At 34.0% G+C, this 27,250-nt stretch overlaps 1 protein-coding gene and 1 pseudogene across 7 annotated transcripts in view; both read left to right on the top strand.

Annotated features, from left to right (window-relative positions):
• LOC130799562 (uncharacterized) overlaps positions 1-26,655 on the top strand; it is a 30,340-nt gene extending 3,685 nt beyond the window's left edge. Inside the window, exons 1-4 of one of the 7 annotated variants that reach the window (XR_009039299.1) lie at positions 13,951-14,030; positions 21,838-21,944; positions 25,567-25,607; positions 25,787-26,655. Coding sequence is in view for 1 of the 7 variants with exons in the window: in XM_057662692.1 (XP_057518675.1) it covers positions 13,965-14,030; positions 14,686-15,771 (1,152 nt within the window). In the remaining 6 variants the exon portion in view is untranslated. The other 6 variants (XR_009039295.1, XR_009039297.1, XR_009039296.1 and 3 more) reach the window with 6 other exon arrangements.
• On the top strand, positions 11,619-11,712 carry LOC130800566 (small nucleolar RNA R71; annotated as a pseudogene).
• Positions 26,656-27,250: the final 595 nt, after the last annotated feature.

The raw sequence follows: 27,250 nt of genomic DNA, 5'->3' as shown, positions 1-27,250 counted from the left end.
CTCATACACACACCAGGCTAGACGTTCCAATGCTCGCAAGGTGGGCTGCCAGGCAGGTCGATGTCTTTGCTGTTCTGTTGCTTGCTGACCTGGGAACAGCCTTTTGTTCTGTCTGATGTTTGCTGGAAGGCTTCCTTGTGTTTCCTCTTGCTCTTGCCATGCTTTCATGTTCATGTTTAGTCCATCTTGAAGTTGATCTCCTTCCTTCAAGCTATGATCAGCATGTTTAGTACATGGAGGTTCAATGGGCTTTATTAGTGCTTTGATACAATTATGTACGTATTTGATATTGAATTGTGAGCTCTTCATAATTGCATCAGAGGTGGCATGGGGATTACTCTAAAACAAAATCATTGAAAAACACACAAAAGCATAGTTTCAGCAAAAAGGCCGAGTATTCAACACTAGTGTCCGTCATGTCATAAAACTTTTGTTTGAGATAATTAAATCTTGAAATCATAAAATCAATTTTTTTGTTTTTACTCAAATCAATGGTTCAAAAGCTGCTCAGTAACTTCCAAAACAATATGGTTTCTTATTAGCAGTATATATTATTTAGCTGAATGGTACTAACATTGAGTTCATTCTATGACTCTTTTGGTAGGCGATCCACCATTCGCGCGCGACAGACTAGATTCTAATAGAATGGTATTGTGTTAAAATCAGGCATAACCTTTGTTATGCCTAACCACATACACAACCATTGTTGTGACGAATGTACCCAACACTTTCATTTGTTCATATATATACATCATTCATATTACTTTACTTGATATTCAACATTTTCACCACTTGGTATAAACATGCTTTTCATTGTAGTATCATGACTTATAATTGTAAATATTTTTCCATGCGGTCAACATGTTTTGGTAAAACATAATTCATAACTTTTTCACATGGGATTAAACATACTTGCTTGTGAAATCATCAAACACATCATGTATAAATACTTGTATTATATTAGGGCATCACTACAAAGAATGGAAAAAAAAACATCTTTTACAACTTACTTACAAACAATACAATTTCAAGGGATTTACTAAAATGTTTTTAAAGACTTGATTCAACTCATTTCAAGTAAAATAATAAAATTTCAAATAGTTATGAATTTGATTCAAAACAACCAAAATATTTTTCATATATCATATATTTATTAAATAAAAGATTTCATAGAATTAACGATTTTTCAAAAAATTTGCAATTTATCGGTAATCAAAACAACAATTTATAAAAAGAAAATAAAATAATACTCCAACAATTAATTACGTTTATCATATTTTAAATAATTAATATAGCCATTTTTACCAATAAAACGATAAAATTCATTAAAGTCCATTAATGTCCAAGAGAATTAATCTAAGGGTTCTAATATCTACCTACTGTCCATATTAGTGTCTCATTAAAATTACAAGTCAAAATGATTGTAACCGTCCCGAATTATGAAGGCAAACACTAACTGGAATTTAGTATTAATCAAGCGGAAGCTTACTTTTGCCAACACAATTGAAAGGTTACTTAAAGGTTAAACCAATATCCAAGTAAAATACTTGAACCAAACTAAAGCAATATAACGGAAGTCTTAACTGTCCAAAATAAAGGAAAATTACAACTAAATCGAAATAATTCCAAAGTTCAAATTACATCTTTGAAATATCCCAAACCTAAACTACTAAACTTTAGTCTCTCAAATACAATAAAGAGATCTAAACAAAAGGGAGTCATACTCCAACTCGAGTTCATCTTCCGCTCGCATATTAATTCTCCGTCGAGGTGCCATTGGGGTTTACTCTAAAAACAAAACCATTGGAAAACATACAAAGTATATTTTCAGCAAAAAGGCTGAGTATAAACACACTAGTGTTCGTTAAACAAGTTATTAAAACTTTTTGATTTGAGTGAATTCATTTTGAAAAATGCTTTTTCATTTGATAAATCATATTATCATTCAAACTTAGTTCAATGGTTTTATAGTAATTCCAAGTTTTCATTTTTCATCATAAATCATAAGATCTTAATGGATCCAAATTAATTTCAATTTCATATCATAAGTTTGCATGGGTACTCTATGAGTCATCATCTGACTCGTTTGGTGGTCGGTTTACCGTCCGTGACATGTCCGGCAAGTGTAACACAATGGTATGGTGTACAATACGCGCTTAGCATTGGTGAGCCGTTTAATCATGCACACTACATTTGTTGTGGCATATGTACCTTCCATTTAGGCTAAAACATTTTTGTATACAATATATTTCTTGGAATTTCAATAGCCTTTGAAAGTCAAAAAAAAAATATCAACTTTTTCCGTATGATAAATATATTTTATTTGCAACATAGCAAAACCAAATCATAATCTTTCCCACCTGGGTAAAACATGCTTTAGCATAATCATATCATCAAACATAACCTTTGTATTATATTGGAGCATCACTAACATGTATGAAAATGCATCGAAATAAAAAGTAGTTAAAATTCAATATGGTTTTTCAAGGAAACCACTAAAATATTTCGTTTCAATCTTTCTTAAGTAAAGTAAATATAACTTACAAGAGTTTTGAAATTCATTCAAAACAACCAAAATATAGTTCACAAGTTTATAAAATCATTATGATAGAAAATTCATAAAACACTCTTTTCTCAAATACTCGGTAATTTTGTCGGTAATAAAATCAATAATTGATTTACAAAATACATAGTAATTCTCCAACAAGGCCCAAATTAATTTAGTCTTTATAAAACCTTATTTATAATGAATGAAGGTTGTCCCATCAGATTATAATTAGTTATACCAATTTATAACGATTTTACGATTATTTTCGACAATTTAAGTATTTATCGTTATTTAAATGATGTCTTAAATCCGTAAAATTATAAATCATCTAAGTTAAACTTATTTTACACTATGAGGCAATAGGTTAATGATACAATTATAACTTTTTGATATAGGTGTATCTTTACTCAAATTAGATTATCGATATTACACCTTTTAATAAATAAATAATTTCTATTAACTTGATAAATTAGTAAATAATTAATAATTTATTTCATAAAATTATACCAAAGTTCTGGAAGTCATATAACATGTTTATTAGGTCATTTGAACTTATATAAGTCATGTATGGCATCTTATTATTTTGTATAGACATATTATCGATAAATCAAATAAAATAGGTTTAAAATTATTTGAGTCCGAATTAAATAATATAAAAATTCGATAATGTTCTAGAAAGTATTTTAAGGGGTATAAAATTTTAAATAACCATTAAAAACCGTGTGGGGTATTTTTAATAATTAATGTCGTTATTTTACCGATAAAACGAATAGAATTTATTCAAGTTCATATATGGTCACGAAAATCTATATAAATTTTCTAACATGTATCTACTATTTATATAAGTGTCTCATAAAATTTTCATGTCCAAAAGACGTTATTTAGTATTTATTTTATATTTTATAGTTTTCTAGGTAACCGATTATTAATAACCGAGTAAAAATTATTAAGGTCCTTAAATGTCAACAAAAACTTCCCAAACTTTTAACATATAGCTACTAGAAATTACTTTTAAAATGCATTTCAAATATTTTCCAAGTCCATATAATCATTTCCATCACAATTACTTTCACAAAGTATTGTTAAACATGCCTTTAAACATACAACAATTCATAAAATCGACATGTATAATGCCCACAATAATAATACATGTGATAAATCATTCCATACTCAAAATTATCATTTTGATATCATTTTTCAAGATTTAAAAACTTCTCTTTGGGAATTTTATTTTTTAAAAACAAGTTCATACACAAACTTCCCCAACTTGTTCTTAAATCCTTTAAAAATCACCCCATGTGACATAACTTGACTCCAAGCCTACATAAATATTCCGTAAACTCCCATGTAAGCTCCGATAGGTTATTAGAAGTGGTTTCAACTTTAGGTTCTTGCCCTTCAAGTCTCAACTCCAACTCTTCACCTAAACATATTGCATTCATACAAAAATCAATAATAATTTTGGATTTCTAACATGCACTTAAGTTTTCTTAGTTAGGGTTGTTAAACTAATACTTGTGATGATTTGAACATATTTGGAGTATACTTATTATGTTGAGTAACATACTTAGTCAAGTCCCATAATTTTACTTAAATCCTTTTAAGTAACAAAATTATATGTTTGTGGACTTACTTTTTTTTATGGCCGATTTTTATAGATTTATAAGTGATGATTTTCTTAGTTTTGGAGATAAAATACCCATTTTATAATGATCTTAGTTTATAGAAAGATTCATGTAAAAAAAATATTTTACATGAACAAGTTTTAACAAAAACTAGTGGAATAAAGAAATGAACATAACTTACTCTATACTAGGTGGATTTCTTCAAGTTTGGTGTCTATGGAAAGCTCTTGAGATGAAGATTATTTTTATGGAAGATTTGAGTTTATAAACATAAATTTTCAGAAGTTTTAGATGGGTTTTTTCAAGAAGATTTGATGAGAAAAGAAGATGTTTTAGTAGTTGAAACTTTGAAGGATTGTAGTGTTTGTTCTTGGATGAATTTGGGAGCAATTTGTTGTGGATTATGGCTGAATAAAATGTTTTGAAAATGAAGTGTTTTTCTTCTAATATTTGCCTCTTGCATGCTTATAATGATGCACAACCTTTGAAGAACAAAAGGGGTTTTGAATAGAACAATTTACTTGAGTATGTAAGTGTACAAAGACTAAAAAGAGGGGTACGGGTGCAGCAATGGGGCTGCTGTTGGGGCTGTTTTGGAGGTGATTTTTGTCTCAATTTGGTCTATTATGGTGTAAGAAAGATTTATCTAAGATAGTTTAAAGTTTGGATAAAAATTGTTCTACATGTAACAACTTATGTAACTTGTATTTCATGTCTAAAAATCACTTGTATATATGTATAAAATATTTAATTTACACTTGTATATATGTATAAAATATTTAATTTATCCCCAACATGGTAAATAAAGTTTTCGAGTAAGTATTATAATTATTCCGAAATGTTATGGGTAGTTGCTCAACTTTAAGTTTTACCTCCAAAGTTTATGTTACTTGTTACGATTCATTACTACGTTATGAGTTAACAAGTTTCTAATCATCGTAAAAATTTTTCAAATTACTACCATCACTAATTAAATAATAATTAGTAACGAACAAATATAAAAAAAAAAATTAGGCGCTAAAAAGGACTAGCGAATCTCATTAATAATGCGATTGTTTCAATGATGTCATTTAGTATTTTTTTTATATTTTTCCATTATACCATTTACCGATAAATAATAAACCGATTAAACAAAAATTCATCAAAAATTCTTAAATAATACCTATTGGCCGAAACTTGTTGGGTAATTAAAATGACTTTTTTCATAATTATTTTAATTAATAAGAATATATTTAACACCATTTTACATTTTATAAATAATTTAAGCATTTAAATAACGGTAAAACTCCAACAGTCAATAAACGCAAGGAAAAATCTAAATAAAATTTCCCCAACCTTTTAGTACTTGAATATGCTTAGAAAATATTTAAAAACTATTTCTCAAAACCACATAATTTTGTTCATCATAATTTTCATAATTAAAATATTTTTAAAATTTAATTTTAAGCACTTGTACACTAAAATAATTCATAAAAATCATAAGTATGAAGCCCACAATTATAGCACACATAATAGCTCATCATAAAACATATATTTACCAACACAAATAAATATACAACAATTTTCATATCCTTAAGAACAAAACTTGGGAATTTTCAAAACAATTATTTTATAAAAGTTCCCAATTTGTTTTTGATATATACTTAAAAATCATCCCATATAACTATACCTCGATTCTTAGCTCCAAAAGTGCTCCTTAACCTTCGGTCCAACTTCTTAAGAACTAAGATTCAACTCCTTTGCTACAAACATTTTCAAAGAACCCAAAAATAGCATTATTTTCAGTTCTTTCTATGTAAGTTAATGAATTTTCATTTCTAACTAAAAATTGTTAAATTTTTTTACCCTTTGATATTTTGTCACTTTCGACATGGATTAGTCTTGAGCAACACTTATTGAACAAGTCCCACAACTTGAAAGTTTTTGGCTAGGAAACAAAGATAGGAGATTGTAAGTTGATGGAAGAAAAATGTTTCAAATTTCCTTTTTTTGGCCGAAATTTTAGGACTTCTTAGTAGATTAATTTTCTTAGTTATTATGATGAAATACCCATTTTATATTAATCTTAGTTTATAGAAAGATTTCATGTAAAAAGAATTTTACATGAACAAGTTTTAACAAAACTAGTGAAATAAAGGAATGAACATAACCTACTCTATTCTTGGTGGATTTCTTCAAGTTTGGTGTGTATGGAAAGCTCTTAAATTGAAGATTATTTTAATGAATGATTTGAGTTTCTAAACATAAATTTTTAAAAGTTTAGATGGGTTTTTGAAGAAGATTTGATGAGAAAAGATGGTGTTTTAGTAGTTGAAACTTTGACGGATTCTAGTGTTTGTTCTTGAATGAATTTGAGTGCAATATGTTGGGGCTTATGGCTGAATGAAATGGTCAGAAAATAGAGTGTTTTGCTTCAAATATTTGCCTCTTGCATGCTTGTAAATGATGCACCAGCTTTGGGTAGAACAAAAGGGGTTCTTGGGTAGAGTTTCCAGTTTGTGTATGTAAGTGAACAAAAGGCTAAAAAGGGGTTTGGGACAGCAAAAGATGGCTGATTGTTAGGGCTGTTTGGAGGTGGATTTTGTCATTCATTTGATCTATTATGGTGTAGGAAGGTTTATCTAAGATAGTTTAAAGTGTGGGTAAAAATTGTTGTGCATGTAACAAGTTATGTAACTTGTATTTCATGTTTAAAAATCACTTGTACATGTGTATGAAATATTTAATTTATTCCCAACATGGGTAAATAAAGTTTACTGGTAAGTACTATAATTATCCCGAAATATTATGGGTAGTTGCTCAACTTTAAGTTTTACTTCCAAAGTTTACGTTACATGTTAAGATCATAACTACGTTACGAATTACCAAGTTTCTAATCATCGTAGAAAATTTTCAAATTACTACCGTCACTAATTAAAAAAGAATTAGACGTCAAATTCGTGATTAAAATGAGATTAATTTCTCTGCACTTGGCAAAAAGAAACCGCACTCAAGTACCTTCGTTGTGGTTTTATAAGAAGTTGCATGACCACCACAAGGTAGGCTATGATAATGGACAAGAACGAACTCCATTTTCTCCTGGGTAATACACCTTCAAATCATACCATCCGAACACATGAAAAAGAAGAAAATCATCCCAAAAGTAAGATTTGGTATCATGAAAGAACATCTTTTCATAGTAATTGAGATTGTGTGGTATGCCTCCACTAGCAAGATAATTGACAATGTCGGCATATCAAGGATCACCGAAAGAGGTGATTATAGAGAACAATTGATCGTCAGGAAAAGAATCATCAATAGAAAGCTCATCGTGAGATGACTCCAATGTTAGCCTAGAAAGGTGATCGTTTATTACATTCTTGGCCCCTTTCTTATCCTTGATCTCCAATTCAAACTCTTGGAGCAACAATATCCATCGAATCAACCGGGATTTGGCATCCTTCTTGCCAAGGAGGTACTTGAGAGCCGAATGGTCGGTGTGAACAATGACCTTCGACCCGATCAAATAGGAACGAAACTTCTCCATGGCGAATACTACGGCTATCAACTCTTTCTTAGTTGTGGCATAATTGAGCTAAAGTTTTACTAGCGCAGTATATCGCGTTGAGCTTCCCCATCTTCTTTTGTCCAAGTACCGCACCTACCGCATAATCGCTTGCATCACACATGAGCTCAAATGGTAAGCTTTGATCTGGCGGTTGTATGATAGGTGCGTTATGAGTACCTGCTTAATTTCTCAAAAACTTCCAAACATTCATTAGTAAAAACAAAAGAGGCATCCTTGACTAGAAGCTCAGTTAGAGGTCGCGCAACCTTAGAAAAATCAGGAATAAATCGCCTGTAAAAGCCGGCATACCCGAGAAAACTTCTTATACCGTTCACATTGATAGGTGATGGAAGTTTCTCAATTACCTCAACCTTAGCTCTATCCACTTCGATGTCTCGATATGACACAACATAGCCCAAAACAACCCCAGATTGGATCATGAAGTGACATTTCTCACAATTTAGCACTAGGCCGACTTCTTCACATCTATATAACACTTTCTCAAGATTAGCTACATAATTATCAAAGGTATTACCATGGACCGAGAAGCCGTCCATAAAAACTTACATGCATGACTTAACAAAATCAGAAAATATAGTGGTCATGCATTGTTGGAACATGTTGGGAGTGTTGCACAATCCAAATGGCATTCAGCCATGAGCATAAGTGCAAGGACAAGTGAACGTGGTCTTCTCTCTATCATTGGGATGGACCGAGATTTGGAAAAATCTAGAATATCAATCCAAATAACAAAAGTAAGAATGATTGGCAAGTCTTCCAACATTTTATCAATGAATGGAAGGGGATAAGTGGTCTTTACAAGTTGACGTGTCCAATTTTCAATAATCAATACACATACGCCAACCCATAATAGTCCTAGTGGATACTAGGTCTCCCTTGTCATTTTCAACAATGATCATACCCCTTTTCTTAGGTACGACTTGGACAGTGCTAACCCACTTATTATCGACTATTTGGTAGATAATTCATCACCTCTTTTTTCACTACCACTTTCATATTTTGGTGTTCAACCAATAGGTGGGCCCAGTGTCACATGATTCGGTGGTTTTACCCATGAATCACGATTCGGTTCAATCGACCCGAACCGGGCTTCGTTTGCCGATTGAATCGCCTTGATGAGAGATTTAGATCGCTGGCGACAACGTTCTCGTTTGCAAAGATAGAAGCTTTCTCCAACTTTAAGATTTAACACCAAGAAAAGAGAAGAAAACTGAAAAAAATTGAAAAGAAGAAGAGAGAAGGACATAAAATAAAGAGAGAGAAAACTTACATGAAGGCTGAAGGCAGGAAGGCTCATGTTCAGCCGCCCTTCTCTAGGGTTTTTCTGTTGTAAGTGTTTGCACTTTACTCTTGTTCTTCTAATTTAGACTGTAATTTTTTAAAAACCCTCCATCATATGATCAGTGGGCTAGGCCCAATTTAAAATACTCTCATCACTAGTCTTTCTTATATTCTTTACCTTTTTTTCTTTCTTTTTCCTTTTCTTTCCTTCAACGTTATTTGATTAGTGGGCTAGGCCCATTTTAACTGTTCTTTTTCTATTATTTAATGTCACATTATTTTTTAACCATAACATTATTTATAAAACAATACAATACAATTAACTTAATTTGATTACTACTTATATTTTTTACAATTAACGTAAAGAATACCTAAAAATTGAACGAAACAATCTAAGTGAACGAACAACAAATATGCCAACTAGCGAATTCACGAATTTGAATCCGTACATCGAATCAAATTGAATCACGAATCGTGTGACATTGGGCGGGCCTCATCCTCCAAATTAATGCGGTGAGTGCAATTATAGGGGCTTATACCCTTAATTTCATCAATAGTGTATCCAATGGCTTTACGGTGCTTAAACAGAAGGCCACACAAACATGTCAATTGATCATCATCAAGTGCACTATTAACAATAATAGGGTATGAGGAATTATCACCAAGAAAAGCATATTTCAAATTAGAAGGTAAAGATTTTAGTTCTACCTTGGGAGGCGTAGATCTCTCCCTTTTAACCTTCTCCATTGCATACACTTCATCATTACAGAATTGAGCATTCCCCAACACATCTTCCATAGGAGGCTCAAGCATCTCCTCTTCATCAACATTATCATCTAGACCCCAACCTTCATCAACTCCCAAGAGCAACTCTAACTCATCAAGCTCCTCTTCCCAAGAGGATTTAGGAGCTTCTTCTTCGATTGCTTCAATAGAGAAACATTGATCCATTGAGCTAGGGTAGCTTAGAGCTTTAGGTAGTTCAAACTCTACCTTGTCGTCACCAACCTCTAATGACAACTTCTCTTACTTCACATATATCACGGTCGTCAGTATGAAGGCATGGCCTACCAAGGATGATAAGAGTGTGGGTGTCTTCAAGGATATCCATTACAACAAAATCACAAGGGAAGACAATGTTGCGGACAAACGTGGGCACATCAATAAGAATACCTTTAGGCCGTCAAACACTCCTATCGGCAAGTTGAAGTGTCATGGAGGTTTGGGTGAGGGAACCGACATTCTTTAACTTCTTGAAAACACTCAAGGGCATAAGACTAAAACTAGCCCCTAAGTCACGTAAAGCTTCATCAATAGTGAGATTCCCAATGGTAATAGGAATAGAAAAGCTACCCGGATCACTGAGTTTAGGTGGGAGTTGAATAGGATCACCGCGCTGCATTGTTGTGTAAGATTAACTATCCCCTCGGTCTTCCTTCTATTGGTCATAAGATCCTTCAAGAACCTTGCAAAAGAAGGGATCTCTGAAACTGCTTCAAGGTAGGGAATCTAAAATTGTACATCTTTGACCATTTGAAGGATTTTCCTGTACCTCTTCTCAATTCTCGCCTTTGCTAGTCTTTGAGGGAATGGAGTCGGCGGGACATAAGTGGGAACATTTGTGGGGGATGCATCGATATCTTCAATGGGACCTTCAATCTCAACCTCAACAACCTTTTCCTTGCCCTTGCTTTTGTCCACAATCTTTGCATGAGGTGGTGGAGGTTTAAGTACTTTACCGCTTCTTGTGGTGATTGCATTCATTTGGTTTGGTCCCTTATCATTTTGCACGGTTTGTGTAGGGAATTGGGTGGAAGGGCGTTGAGAACTAGAAATATGTTGCCCCATTTGGGTAATTTGAGAATCCATCATCTTGCTCTCCTTTTGAAATTGGCCTAGGGAAGCTTCAAACTTGCCTATATCCTTCTTCATGTTGGCATTGAATTGGTTTTAAGTATTCATGAATTGATTTTGTGAAGCAATGAACTTATTTTGTGCCGACGTCATAGCTTCAAAAGCTACTCTCCATTCCTCCTTTTGTGATGAAGCTTGTTGCATAGGGGGACGATAAGGAGCTTGATATTGGGGCCTAGGTTGAACCCCAGAGGATTGAATGGTAATCTTGGGGCAATTTTTTGCTGTGAATTTTGCACATTGGTGCTCGAATATGACAGATAAGGCTCTTATTTTGGTTGTAGTTGTTACCGTAAAGAGTATTGACTTCTTCCGAAGCGTGTGTAGTTGTAGTGAGTGTTTGAGCCACAAGTGACACACTTTAGACTTAGGAAGAAAAAGATGAAGAACCCTTTTGAAAATCTATACTCAACTTTTATGAGTGCGGATATGGCCTTTATAACCTCTCCATCGGATTTATCGGAGACCCTTGAAGTAGAATCTCTTTCAGATATGGCCTTTATAACCTCTCCATCGGATTTATCGCTGACCCTTGAAGTAGAATCTCTTTCGGAAGACCAAGAAGATGAGTTTTGTGCGATAGTATCAAAGGGAGCCAAGAGTTGGTCTTCTGTCTTGTGACTCATATCTCCACCACATACCGCATTAATGGTAGACTGATTGAATGAGAAGCCATTTGGGAATTTCATGATGAGGACATTGGTGCAAGAGATCTTTGAAGCGCTCCCACGCTTCATAATAGTTCTCAAATGGACTTTGCTTGAAAGTTTGAATCTCCGTGCGCAATTGAGAAGTCTTCCTTGGAGGGAAGAACTAGGTAAGGAAACCTGTGGCAAGAGCATCCCAAGTAGCATATTTGTTGGCGAGCTCGGCCTTAAACCATGTCTTGGCTTTGCCCGTCAAGCTGAATGGGAAAACCCTCATTCGAATAGCCTCTTGTGTGACATTATTGATTGTGATTATGTCACACTACTCCAAGAAATCCGACAAATGGTCATGTGGATTGTCTAAAGGTTGACCCAAAAATTGGTTGTGCTCAATCAACTGGATCAAATGAGTGCTAAGCTCAAAATTTTCAGCAGTAATGCGTGGCTTCACAAATCACAATACATGAAGCAGTTGAGTGAGTGGGAGAAGGTCGACCTAATTTGCCAAATGATAAGGTATCGGCCATTCTTGGAGATGATGGTGGAGATGGTCCAGGTGATGTTTGTGCGGAAGATGAAACTGAGGGTGTTGGAGTAGTGATGTCCACCCTCGATGCTCTAGTTACCCTTCGCCTTCTTTCGGCGTTCAATCTACGGGCAGTGGCTTCGATCTCTGGATCAAATCGAAAGTTAGTGGACGAATGAGATCGCTAGCACATCCAAAAACAACGAAAGAAGCATAAATCCAGCAAAAAGGAAGCAAGAAGAACAAGAACTCAAATGCAAATGAGTAAATTGAACTTGTTAAAAATAAACCCTAACTATTAATAATGCTATATTTACAATAATTATTCAAGTATTAGTCTTATTTTGAAAATAGTTTGGAGTTTGCCAATAGTTTTGGTTTATTTTGAGCAAATGGACAATAGTTAGGTTATTTTTAATTTTCAAATAATTTTAGGTAAAACTTTTGGCCTTTCCACTGGTTATACAATTTTTTTTTTATATAATCCACATGATTTCCTTGATCTTTTTACTTTTCCATATGTTACACAAAAAGTGAAGTTTTTCGTTCAATTAAGCGATACTCATAGTTTGACTTACACTAATCTTAACTTGACTTTGATCAAACCTAACTAAACCAAATTAAAATTGAATAGTCAAATAAGTACTCATTTCGGCTGCATTTTCAAAATACATGCCCCATAAGGTTAGTTGAAAAAAATATCGTTACGTTGGATAAAAACGTCATTAATTGATCTTTTAGATTTTTAAATTATTCAAAGATTTTCTGATATATAAATTTAAAAATTAATGTTTATTAAGTTAGTTTAGATTATCATAGTTAGTTCAAGATTAATGAAGGTCAAACTATGATTAGTGCTTAATTTAACCAAAAACATCTTAACCTGTTATCCAACACCTAGAAAAGTAGAAGCTCAATATTACCAAGTAGATAAAAAAAACGTTTTTCTACCACGTGGAAAAAGTCGAAAAAGTATGTAATAATAGGGATTCGTAGATTAGTAGTGTTATTAGCACTTTAATTAAGGGTGTAACTAGTAGTATGTGGGTGTTATTAGCAATGTTCGCATTTTGGTATAAAAGGGGTATAAGGTAGGTACAGATCTACTACGGTGTCACTAACAGTACTAAGTTATATTCTCTTTGTTCATTTATTATCTTGCTACATACTTCCTCTGTCCTCGATTATAAGTTACAAAGAGAAAATTGATGTTTATTAAGAATAGTGAATGTTTTTGTTTTATAATGGTAGAATTAATGGTTAAAATTATGAGAAAGAATGAAAAAGTGAAATAAGTGGTTGAATATATGTGTGGAAAGTGAGATTCCCTTCTATTGAAGGAAAGGTAGCTTATATTTAAGTACAAACTTAAAGGAAAGTGTAGGTTATATCAAGGGACCGAGGAAGTAAGAGAGATCGACAATATTCACAACTCTTCCTTTTTATATTTTATTCTTAATCTATAATTTAAAACATTATCAAGTGGGATCTCGTTTGATTCCTTTCAAGGAAAATTTTATTAATAACAACTTTTTAGAATTTTTTACTATATATAATTAGAGTAATCAAGAATAGAAATATTGCTTAGCAAACATGTTTAGAAGAAATGTAGCAAGAGGGAGTAAGTAGCATGATCTGATAATAGAGAACAAATTTTTTTGTTGCCTGAGTTGGCGATTATAGGTCGAAGTCCCTAAATTCATTCAAAACCCCCTTTACCCTCATCAAGACATCCCTTTCCCTCCAAAGAACAAGTTAAGTTGAGCCATTAGTGTGGAATTGTTCTTATTTTGATTGTATTTTGTGGTGTGTCCATTAATATAACTTTGCTTTGTGTTTTGCAGTGATTACGAATATGGAAGAAGTGCCAAAAATGAAAGCTGATAATGAATTTTACGCTGATTTAGATGCCAAATTGAGGGTATGTAATTTTGTATTTTTCTCAGCTTAAACCTATTCCTTCCTATCGATTTGATGAACACCATCAATTTATTAAAGTGAATAATTAGATGTTAGAGTATTTATAAGCATGATGAACAAAGGCATATGTCTTTAAAGGTTGTCTGGCCAAGACAAAATATATAAGACAACTATTTCAGAATGTGTGTGAAAAATAGTCAGAAGCTTTAGAAGGGTCGCTCAATCCACTCGCGCCATTCTACTCGACGCACTTGAGCCATGCCGCTGATATTTGAGTAAAAAAAAAAACAGAATGAAAAATCAAAGGGAGTTGATTATTGTGAAAATTGAAAATTTTGTTTAATTTTAAAATGAACAAAAAATAATGATGTTTCATTTATTAAATATGCATGAACTTCTCTTCTCTCTTTTGGTTTTTCGTTTTGAAGATTCCTATTTTAGAATAGTGTATTCTACTAGGTAATAAACGGAGTTGATTGATTCACTTTGGTGTCAATGTTTTAACATATCATTATTTGAAATTTGTATCACTTTTGTCATGTTTTTTCTTATTTCAGCTTTATTTTTAGATTTGAATTAAGAATATGTTATTGATCTCATGTAATTGATGCACAACCTATAGCTTAAGAATCAAATATTTCTATATTTGTTTGTAGGTCAAACTTACATGTCATCTAATAAGACATGAAACATCGAGAGGCATACAAATAATTCAGCCTCCAATTCAACAAGAATATTGTCAGTGTAGTTTTGCTGCAGCTGTTAAGGCTTTAGATTATCAACTAAGGCTGTTATATTCACTTACACCTAAACCAACCGAATTAGTCAATCACATAGGTGTTTGTCTTTTTGACCATGTTAAGTGGAGAAGTGACCTTAAAGCAAAATTTCCTGAAAAAACTCGTTGGAAACCTGCTGACCTTATAAAATCAGCAACAATTGATGGTGCTCCCCTTTGGAATGAGTTGAACCATTGTATTCAAGAATGCATGTTTGCTGACCCCTTAGCCTCTAAAGGAATGAAGTGGGAGGATACTATAAAGATGTTTTTGAATACATGCCCTGTGGTTGGAGTGTTTCAAGTTAGAAAGGATTATAAGATTAATGGAGATGGGATATACCATGGTTTGGGGGATCACATTGATGATATTCTTTTTTGTTTTGATGATAAGGGGAAAAAAGTTTGGGGCAAAGCTTATCATGCTGTTGTGCTTTTAGATTACATAGAAGTAGACGATGTATTGTATGTATATTACCAAAACTCAGATGGTGATCCTGAAAAGAGTTTATGTAAAAAAGGAATTTCTTTAATTCGTTCAAATCTCATTGTTGAGCTGATATACGGAGCATCCCTTCCTCCAGTACACCCTCCAGCTCTGATGCAATCATATGATCTACTTCAATACCTTAAAAGGGATGTGGATAAGGTTGCAAAACTCATGGATGAGACGGATAAATACATGGATAAAGTTATAGAACTGCGTAAAGCAATTGAGACGCATGAGAAAAATGGTGCATGGGAAGATGTAAAAACAAGTTTGAAGGAATGTGGAAAATTTATGGAAGAAATTGGTACTCATCGCCATAGCTTGCGTGGGTTTGCTAAGAAGTACTTTAATGTGGAGGATGCTGGGATGGTATCTTATTTGGACGTTATTGACACACTTAAGCATTGTAAAAAGTTCTTAAGCTTTACTGAAAGCTTCGAGGAATTTATCAACAAACGTACAGCTTTCACTTGATGGGTTTTCTTATATGGTTGAACTTAGCGTTGGCAGATATTGATCCATGTATGCTTGGATCAGGTCTTAATGCTATGTAAGGGTTGGACCATGATCCAATTATAAACAACCTACAATCCAAGACAAACCATGAAGAGCATAATTGGATCAACAACACACTTGCTGAAACTGAACTTACTGAGCTTAGCACGAAAACTAAGGAAGCCTACCTCCAAGCTGGACCAAGCATGAGTGTCAAGACATGGCAAGTCCAGGAGGGAACAGCAGAAGGTCTCCCAGCAACCATCAGACAGAACAGAAGCTTGGTTCAAAGCCAACAAATAGCAGAACAGACAATCCAACAAATCTGCCGACCAGCCTACCTTGCAAGGGTTGTCCAGAGCTAACCCACGCATCTTGGAGGACATGGAGGGTAGAAATGGAATCTCTATACACAGACCTTTCCAACAAGAGCTTAAGTGCCTCCTAACGATCACAGTAAGACACCCAAAAAGGGCGCTGAACGTCCCCTATCAGACAGATCAGACGTGGAAGAGCTGGAAGCATACTTAGCATAATTTCTGATTTCTGTTTCTGTTTTAAAACAAACGTGCCTATCACGTGCTCTTTAAAATGTGTTAGTTAATCCTTGTTATAGCCGTTATGTTTTTTTTCCCTGGAATTCCTATATAAAGGGATCCTCTCATTTGTATGAAAAATACACAGATTGTTAATGACAAATTCCTTCAAGTAAATTGCCTTGCAACTTCCTTTGCCTGGGTGAGTTCTTTGTGAGTGAAACAAAGAGACATTCGGTTTGTTCCACGAGGGTTAAGAGAGTGAATCTTAATATTAGTGTGAGGAAGAGGCCAATTGGTTGATATAAGGCCAATTTGTTTCTATCCAAGGCACAGAACCATTAATCAGAATTGTTCTGGCATTCAGAACAGAAGGCTTATCGTGTGGCGTTTGTTCAAGATCAATCTTGGCATTGTTCTTGGAAGGATTTATCAGGTTCTTTGATTTTTCAACCCCATACTCGCATCAACTTGATATTAGAGCAAGGTTGCAGATAAGGGACACGAAGAAATAGAAGCTGTCTGAAACTGACTGCATTTGGGGTCGAAAACAGTAGCGTTTCGGGGATGGTATTGTGATTGTTTTTCAAAACTGTTTTTACACGGTATTCCTGATTGAGTTGGGAAACGTTTGGCTTTTGAATCATTGAATTTGGTGTTGTAGTTAAGGAGATATGAATTTTCTTTAAAGCCTGCCCAAAACTGATCAAATCCGGGTACCTTGGTAAGTTGTCTTCGAAAAGCTATCAAGATTCCTTTGTTTGGCCTTCATTTTCTACCACATTATCAATCACTATCCTATATTCATCAAACCACATCATTTGTGCACTTTTTCATATGATTTATAGGTTTCTTGAGTGACCCATTGCATGTTTGTTTTGCAAAGTACAGGAGAGTCTCTTTTGTATTTGTCGTCTGTATTTTCCTTGTGTCTCCTTCCTTTTTGAGTCTTTTTCATTGTTTCTTTTTTTCACGTTGGGTATTTTGAGTCTAGTTTTTCTTCAGTCTTCTTGTGTAGTCATTGAAGTTGTGGAAAAAAAGATGCGCAAGTGTTTAGACCAAAGGTCACAAAAACAGTTCAGATTGGATGTTTGGAGGAATTTTTGAATTGTGATCAAACTAGACCACGTATTTGAGTATTTCCAATTTGGGGTGTTTGTAGACATCTTGAGGTGTGTTGTCACCAAATTTCATCATACTTGGAGTTGGTTTGGTCGGGTTTTCAGTAGCAAACATTTCATACAGATTTCTGAATTTGGGCTGTGTGGGTTCTGTTTTTTTTTTTGTTTCTGTTTTGTGCACAAAAATTTTCCAAACTTCGTTTCTGTTCCTTTTTTCTCTTTTTCACCCTTTTTCTTACTCTCACACTTTGTTTTTGAGAGATTCTTGAGTCTTAGAATACCGAGTCTTCAATAGTGAACATGAACATACATAAACCATTGGATAAACTAGATTATGCCATTGAAAAACTTCAACTAGCATCATTGGAGGATGAGGAAGCCAGTCTTGAAGAGCTAAAAAAGATTTATGAAAGATTTAGGCATTGGGTGCGAGTTGATAATTTGCATAAACAATTGGTGAATGTTAGGAGTCAAAAGCAAAGCTTGAAGAGGAAGCTTCATCTTCAACAAGAAAAGCTGAGATTTCAACAAAGATTGCAAGAGCAATATGGGGATTCTAAAGTGGTGATTGTTCATGAGTATAACACTGATGTTGATCCGGTTAGGATTAAATTTGAGATCATTTCAAAGCATGTTGATACAAAAAGAACACCATTGTTTTCTTCTTTTGGTAGCAATCAAGAACCATCCATTGTGGAGAATAGTGAAGAAATTGTTGTACCATCTTGTGTAGAGGTGATTAATGATCTTAAAGGAGATGTTGAGGCATCTTGTGTAGAGATTCTCGATGATCTTGAAAAGGTTGTAGAGACATCTTGTGATGATTTGCGTTGTACTAGGCAGTAGGTATTACATGTGGCCAATGTTCATGCAAGTTTTGAAGATGATTCACTACTAGAACCAACAAAGAAGCATGATTTTGTAAGGATTACTGATTTTTTTGAGTTTGTTCATGTTAGCAAATTTGTTGAGTTTAACCCTACAAAAATTCGGGGTCGAATTTTTTCTAAGGGGAGAATACAACAAGTTGAATGTAGTCTTGGCAATAGAAGCAAGGTAATCTTCTTGGTAAGCTTGTTTAACGTATGGGTGTGGTTGATTATGCAAGTAAAGGCAAGATCATTCATCCTTACATGTGTGATGATTATGGGGGACTTGGTTTGTGGAGTGTTTGTATGTAGGAGTGTTTGTATGTAGATCAGAATACAGATTCGTGTGCCAGCAACAGATGAATCAGATCAGTGTGCACGATATTATCAGTGTAGGGGTAACAGCCACATGTGCAAATGTGAGCAGGAGCAGCAGGTGCATCAGAAATTGTAGCTCAGCAGATACAGTTTAAAAGCATCGGTGATCAGCAGCATGTGCGTGTGTGTAGAAGGAGATTCTAGTCAGAATATCAGCAGTAGCAGTTCATCTGATCAATAGTAGCAACAATAGAAATTGATGTGTTCTGGGCAGTAGGTATCTGACCAACTGAAACTGATGTGTTCTGGGCAATAGAAGCAGGACTTGTGTAGAAGGAGAGCTTGTGCACATGAGGATAAGTTGTGGTGTACATTGAAAATAAGTGTGTGATGATTTAGATCAGTGAGCTTATATTCTGACAGCCAGCAGCAACAGCATTTTGCAAGTCAGATCAAGTAGCATCAGTAGGCTGCACGCATGAACAACTTTGTCCAAGCATTCAAGGAGAAGGTCAAGAATTAAAAACAATTCTTTTTCCAAGAAGGAGGGAATGATCCATGTATGCTTGGATCAGGTCTTAATGCTATGTAAGGGTTGGACCATGATCCAATTATAAACAACCTACAATCCAAGACAAACCATGAAGAGCATAATTGGATCAACAACACACTTGCTGAAACTGAACTTACTGAGCTTAGCACGAAAACTAAGGAAGCCTACCTCCAAGCTGGACCAAGCATGAGTATCAAGACATGGCAAGTCCAGGAGGGAACAACAGAAGGTCTCCCAGCAACCATCAGACATAACAGAAGCTTGGTTCAAAGCCAACAAATAGCAGAACAGACAATCCAACAAATCTGCCGACCAGCCTACCTTGCAAGGGTTGTCCAGAGCTAACCCACGCATCTTGGAGGACATGGAGGGTAGAAATGGAATCTCTATACACAGACCTATCCAACAAGACCTTAAGTGCCTCCTAACGATCACAGTAAGACACCAAAAAAGGGAGCTGAAGGTCCCCTGTCAGACAGATCAGAACTGGAAGAGCTGGAAGCATACTTAGCATAATTTCTGATTTCTGTTTCTGTTTTAAAACAAACGTGCCTATCACGTGCTCTTTAAAATGTGTTAGTTAATCCTTGTTATAGCCGTTATTTTTTTTTCCTTGGAATTCCTATATAAAGGGATCCTCTCATTTGTATGAAAAATACACAGATTGTTAATGACAAATTCCTTCAAGTAAATTGCCTTGCAATTTCCTTTGCCTGGGTGAGTTCTTTGTGAGTGAAACAAAGAGACATTCGGTTTGTTCCACGAGGGTTAAGAGAGTGAATCTTAATATTAGTGTGAGGAAGAGGCCAATTGGTTGATATAAGGCCAATTTGTTTCTATCCAAGGCACAGAACCATTCATCAGAATTGTTCTGGCCACCTTCTGTTCATTCAGAACAGAAGGCTTATCGTGTGGCGTTTGTTCAAGATCAATCTTGGCATTGTTCTTGGAAGGATTTATCAGGTTCTTTGAGTTTTCAACCCCATACTCGCATCAGATATATATGTAAAGATTAACATATGTAAAGACCTGAAGAAAACTCAACTTTGAGTCAAGTTTTGAAGTGCTACTCAATTTCTTCAATCTTTGAAAGTATTGTTTTGTAGGCTTTGAATCGGAAACAAAATTTAATATTTTTGCTGTTGAAAATTCTGTGAGAAATTGAAAATTGGTGGCTAATTTGAAGAAATCAAACATACCCAGTTTATAATATCTTTGTTGTTGATAATATCTTTGTTGTTTAATCTCTCTTTATGGTTGTTTTAGTGTATAATTTATTGATTGAGTCATTACTCAGTAGTAGTTATTTTTTCCTAACACAAACCACTAATCAAAACATTATAAACACATTAAACCCAAGTTTTCTCTCCTCCATTAGTTTCAACAACTGCAAACCTCTCCCCAATTCACCAACCTTTTACAGATGCCTGTATTGCCTTACAATAAACACATTTTTGCACCCAAATGCCGGAATTCAAAGCATCATCAAACAAATTAAGAACCATATGAAATTGAAGGGTATAAATCAAGCACTCAATCAATTTATTGAAAGCTTCATTAAAGGATCAGAAAAGAGTTTTCAAATTTCTGTTTTGAGGTTATTTGTTTATAGCTAAAGTTCAGTTTTAGCTTCTAAGCTACAATTGACATTTGGTATATCTTCATTTTGTAGATAAATTGCTTCATAGTGGCTAGAATGCATGATTCTTTTTTTTCGTGAAAGTTCTTTTGTATATGGATTCCTTTCTAATAATTGATCTCTCTATTACTTATCACTCCTGCTGTCTCAAATGACTTGCTCCATTTTCTTTTGGAACAATGTTTAAGGGAGGGAAGTGAATAAGAGTGGGTGAATGGAGGCGAACTTCTAAGGTAAAGTTTTCCAAAAAGATGTATATAAAAATTTAATTGGAACTCCGAGAAAAGAAATATGTAGCAAGATTTTTGTAGAAAAACGAGCTAAAGAAAAGAGGTCAGTTCTCTGGGTTGAATATTAGCGAGAAAATCCTGTGGTATTTGTCCTGTAAATATTTGGTAATGGAGATGCTTATCTTGTATTGAGCATTTGAAGCTGAAAGTTTTAGTGTTCATATTCCCATATGTATTGAAGGTAAGTTTAAGGTAAACCAAAGATTGAAGTAAATGACCCATGCATTCATATAAGGTGGTCTACTTAAGACCAGACTGAGTTTTGTGTGGTCTGTGTATGTCTTTGACTAGACTGTCATATATGCCTGGTGATTAACTCTTATTTGCTGGATTCTTTTTATTTGTTTGTTGGTTGTCTTTTTTTTCCTCCTTGGTTTTGGGACTGATGTTGTAGCGCAACTGATGGAAAGTTCATAAATGAAATGGGATGGAGATCTTTTTATTGCTAGACCTTTCAATTCTATACCCACAAATTTTCAAGGTCAGCAATTTATCCCTGTTCAAGCTGGGAATTCTTCGAATTGCTCGTCTTCGTGTTCTGATGTTCTTTCTGATTTGTTGAAAATGAAAATTCTTCTAAATTAAGGTTGAAGAAAATTGGTTTGTAATTTGTGTTAATTTTTTATGTAATTGGTTTATAATTGGTTTTCATGGGTTTTCCAACTTGAAATGAACATTCTTCAAAGTTGGTCATTTAGCTTAATTTGGCTGTTTTGTAGTTCAACATGATGATTATGAAATTTCCTCCATAAAGCAAGAAGCCAAGAATACAGACTCAAAAGACAAGAAAGTTAAGGCTCCAGAAAAAGTCATTGGCCGTCTTTAGGTATTTATTTTTTTTCTTTTGTGGTTTTCTTCGTCACCTACACTCTTGCCCCGTCACTTTTGTACAGAAAGTCTTTTGTTGACCTTTGAGTCTGGTACATAAGCATGTCAGTTGTCTGTTTACATGTGAAGTATAGTTCACTCCTTTTGTTTACTATTTGTTCTGTTGCTATGGCTGTGTCCCACAAGCTGTGCCTTGTGTCTAACTGAAACTGTAACTAACCTTAATGTCCTTTCTTCTTTAATAATTTGAAGCTGCTATTTTTGACAATAATAAACATTTCTATTTTTGCATGTAGAATGTTCGCATTGCCTTCACGAACTTCCTTGGAAAAAATTTCCTACTTTTAAACTTCTCTACATACTCTCTTTTTCTCCAGGTAGTCAGTACATGTAAATGTCTTGCGAAGAATAGCGGTCTGATAATTTGATGAGCTATTATGTTAGATGAGCATTTAAGTAATCAGTTACACCACAAGAAAAACCAATTCCTTTGGCAACAAACTAAAATCATTGTAAAATATTATCGTTATATAATTTATATAGAACCAACAATATAAAAATTATATATTAATAACAAGAGAAATACATATATATGCACGTCTAAAAAAATATCAAACAGCTTCTTAGAACATTAGTACACACCACCCATGTCTAACTAGAGGAATCAACCAAGCCTTAGAACATTAGTACACGCACGCAGCAGCTTCAGATGGCACACTGCAGCAACGGCAGCAGCAGTAACATCAACGGCAGCAGTAGCAATGACAGCACCATCAACAGCAGCAGCAGCTACGGTAGCAGCAGCATCAGATGGAAGCAGCAGCAGAGCAGAAGGCAGCAACAGCAAGCGGATGACAGCAGAACACCAATTCATCACAATCAAAGTCCGAAACACATACCAGCTGTACAATATACCAGCTGTACAAGAATGTGAAGATAAATAGCAGATAGCAAACTCGAAGAAATCACAAAAGTTTTAACACACATGAATGCCACATGAACAAATTAAACTATACCCCTTAAGATCGATTCTGAGCTTGACGACAGAACAGTCCAAAATACTCCACATCTTCTTTCCAGCCGAAATAGGCTGTAGATTTGCGTCCAAGTGCATCAAATCCCTGTTCTTCTCTACACCTTGGGGTACTTTTTGTGGGTTACTTTGTTTCTTATTTTCTACACCTTGGGGGTGGGTATGAGGATGGAGGTGGTGAAGATAGTAGTAATGATTGGCATTGGTGGGATGAAAAATGTGCAAGCCAAGATTTTCTAGAAGGATAAAAGATTACTATACTTTATCCTCCTCTTTCACTATCAATCGAAGTCTATAAAATTTCCATAAATTTTCTCTCACTATTTCCTCCGTTTTACACTTAATCCACGAAGGCCCCTAAGGGAAACTTTCTACACTCGGTATCACTAATTCAACTCTGCAAAATATTTACCTACTTCAACACTTAATATAGGACTACAAGAGTAGTAGACAATTATAAAGAGCATCAATGATAACAAGTCCATCTTTTGTGATCAAATAATAAAATCAAAAACTTTGGGAAGCTCCTACATAGAATCCAATGCAAACTGCAAGAAGTCCATAAACGTTATTTAGAGGTACAAATCTACAATGGAAAGCACAATCCTTCTAGCATCAATATATAAGAGCTACACTCAATAGTATCATCCACATTAAGATAAGTGGGGGGTGAAACGAAAACAAGTTCATGTGGGGTTATTATCTACTCCAAAAATGAAAAATACTTCAACCATAAAAACTTTAGAATGAAACAGACATATTTACCTGTTTAGCCATGCTACAAGCTTTATCAGCAGAATTGAGGATCTCAAAGTAGAACACTGAGAAGTTGAGAGAAAGAGCCAACCTTATGGGATGTGTTGGAGGAAGTCTGTAAGAGCAACGTCCTGAAATAAAAATTATAAAATTAAGTCAGACATAGCTTCTCGGAGTTTTGGATGGCTGAACTGAAATCACAAAGATGAACAGCAGAATCCAGAACATTGGTAACCAGATCAGGAAGGAAATTAACTTGTCATAAGTCATAACCATACTTCACCTAAACATGAGTCTAGCAAGCAAAAACAATTATGCGTGAAATTATTTTCAGATCCTACAGTTAGGTTGCTACTCTTAATTAAAGCAGGATGCAAATGTTGGGTCCTAAACATCAACAATTGAGTAATTTCATAGTGTGATTTCCGTCAACATTAAAGAGTGAATGGCGATTGATTGAGTTTAAGGGCAAAACCCAGAAAATTATAACCAAAGAAACATCCAAATAATAAATCTAACCACATAAAATTTTCTTAAAAAAAATCATCAATTATATTTAAAATGAAAGAACCAAAATTTAAGTCCATTCAATTGAACAAATGAGAACTAAAGAGGTTGAGAGCTACCCATCTCGATTATGTGCCTGATTTGGCTATTGTGTGAAGCAAAGAGATCACTCTTACAACCACCATGGTCGTCGGGCACTCTACGTTGGGGCTGTGCGGCGGTTGGCTATGCAGAAAGTTTTGGGTGAGGGATACGGGCGCTGTTTGGGTGTGAGGCAGATACTAATGTCGTGGTTTGGGTGAGAGGGAGATACTATGCGCTGTTTTGGGTGAGATACTATGCACAATAAAAATCAATTTCTTTTAAAAATAATACTATGAGGTTTTTGGCAACGACATTGTTATATCAATATATTCAATAAGTTTTTGCAACGAAATATGCTATTGCAAATGACTATTTTAATTTTAGCTACAAAAATAGTTGTTGCTAGAGATGTGTTCTAACCCACGAAAATAGTTCAAGAGGTGGAAAGTTAATTTTTATTTATAGCAATAATGGATTTTGCAACAACTTTTATTTTTCGCAACGAGAAAAAAAATTGTCGTTGCTAAAACTTGTTGCTAAAAATGATTTTTCTTGTAGTGTTAGTTGAGTATTCGTTATTAAATCTCGCAACTTGCTTCATGTGATTTCCATTTCCTTGAAAGGCATACTCATATTGGGAACGACATATATATGGCTTCGAGTTCGAAAAATATTGCACGCATCATCGGATCTTCACCATATTGTAAGGTTCTTTTAGCTTACCGCTATTAAAGTGTTGGCTGAGACGATCGTCAAACTACCCGCATAATGTGAAACAAATTCGATTCAACACTCATGGTTGAAATTTAATTCATGATTTCATTTAACTTAAATTTTTTAGTATAATAGGATTCTTTTCTGTATCCCTCTGTATACTTCTTTTGAGTGCACCCTTGATATCTAGAGTTTGAGCAATTTGAGGACTATCTCTGTTGTAACTATTCTAAAATTCATGTATATTCTCTTTTTTTTATGTCTATGCTTAAGGAGGCTTGCAGGTACGCACTATCTCATGTATTTTTGTATTACAAATTTTGTTACTCCGAAATAATATGAATGATATCAGTAAAATCTAACCTCAATTTGTGGTAATTGGAGATAATCCAATTGTTAATAATGCTACTTTCTAATGTGCTATTCATGTGTATATTATATTTCAATTGAGGTCTCGACATTAACAGTGTCAAATATTTTATTGCCAGAGCCATGATAGCTGTGCAAACAATTTTTCTTGTTTCAGTTGAGTTGTGAGACGTGATACAGTTTGGATCCATACAGGAGGTTGCAAGTTTCTATTACTTCATCTATTGCAGATTTTTTCATAGTTGTTTCTTGAATTAAGGTTCCACCATTTTTAAGGATGGTTGTCACCATTTTGATATAGAATATTGTGGTTAAACATAAAATTGGAGCAATTCTTTATGATGCATTTTTTACTTTTAATAGTTTTTTTGGTGTAGGTACAAATTTGTTGATTTTTCAATACTGGCATATGAAAAGGAGGTATATATTTGTTTTGCGATAGCACAGAATCAAATTTCAGGAGGCAAATTCAGCTATTTTTCCTCCAGTAGTAATCGACTTATGTTAAGTTACAAGACGGGTAGTTATAGCCTGGATGAGGGAGTACCTGATTCAAATGACTCCCTCATTCAAATGTACATGCGTTAAGGATCACCAACATCCATCTTAATACTGATGTTGTTCATAACATCGATGGTGATCATGATGTTATAGAGCATTAAGACCTAAGTTGTTAATGGAAGATGATTAGAGTTAGAGCTGCTAGATCTTAACTTGTATCCTCCTGCTAATTAATAATTTAATTCCTTTTATATATAATCATGTAACTTCTAAAATGTTAGTCTTATAATTACAAAAATTCCTAATCAATCACTGTAATTTGTAAATTAATATAAAAACACAAAATAAATGCCAATATATTAAATAAAGTTTAAAAAGGATAAATTTAAATTCTAAAAGCACCACCGTATCAAATTCTTCCACATAAGGGTGATTTGCCAATATTTTGAATCACTGTTATTTACTTGGACTAGCTTCATTTATTTTGGTTACCGGTGCAACTTATTTATTTTTGCTTGTGAATCCTTTGTTTACAACTAATACCTATGGTAAATCAGTTTTAGCTTTAAGTACCGATGAATTTGTAATAAAAGACTTGTTTATTTTGATACAAAAATTTATTAGCATAATGCAAAAATATCTAGCTTTTATGAACTAATAAACAAATCATCTATTTATAAAGTCAAAATCAAAGTGATAGAAAAATCAAGAACTTTTCAATCATCGGAAAAAAAATATATAAGAGGCTTTACTCAAAAATGAAAATGTAATTTCGAACTTTGTGATACACCAAAGTTTTTTTTAACATTCTATAATGAAATATAATTAATTATTTTATTAACATATAATATATTGGATTTAACTTACCAGATGATTAATATATCAGATGATTTTGGGTTTAACTTACCTACACTATTAAAAAGCTAACAAATAAGAATCTTCCTATTATAAATTTAATTTAATTACGGTTAATTACTTTGACTAAATTTTAAAACGTCATTAGTATAGGATTGTATTAATTACGGTTAATTACTTTGATTAAATTTATAAAACTGTATTAAATAAATAAAATCACCAAAAATGGAAAGTGTATCAATTAAAAAGCTAACAAATAAGAATATCTGACTAAATAGACATATCATAAAAGAATTTAAACCTTTCCCACAAAAGCAAGTACGCAAATTAATTAAAGCAAAAGAAATACTTCCTACCTCTAGGGCACTCTACATCATCCTATTAATGCCTTGCTCTTTTCACAAACGAGCCTTTAATGTTGTCTGGCAGCTCCATAAAATGCATCTGAACACCCTTTGTGAATACAAAACAGCTAGCCTTTTTCT

This window comes from Amaranthus tricolor, chromosome 14 (genome assembly GCF_026212465.1).
Source record: "Amaranthus tricolor cultivar Red isolate AtriRed21 chromosome 14, ASM2621246v1, whole genome shotgun sequence".
NCBI classification, from domain to species: domain Eukaryota; kingdom Viridiplantae; phylum Streptophyta; class Magnoliopsida; order Caryophyllales; family Amaranthaceae; genus Amaranthus; species Amaranthus tricolor.
Note: the sequence above shows the minus strand (reverse complement) of the source record. Positions and strands in the feature narration are given on the sequence as shown.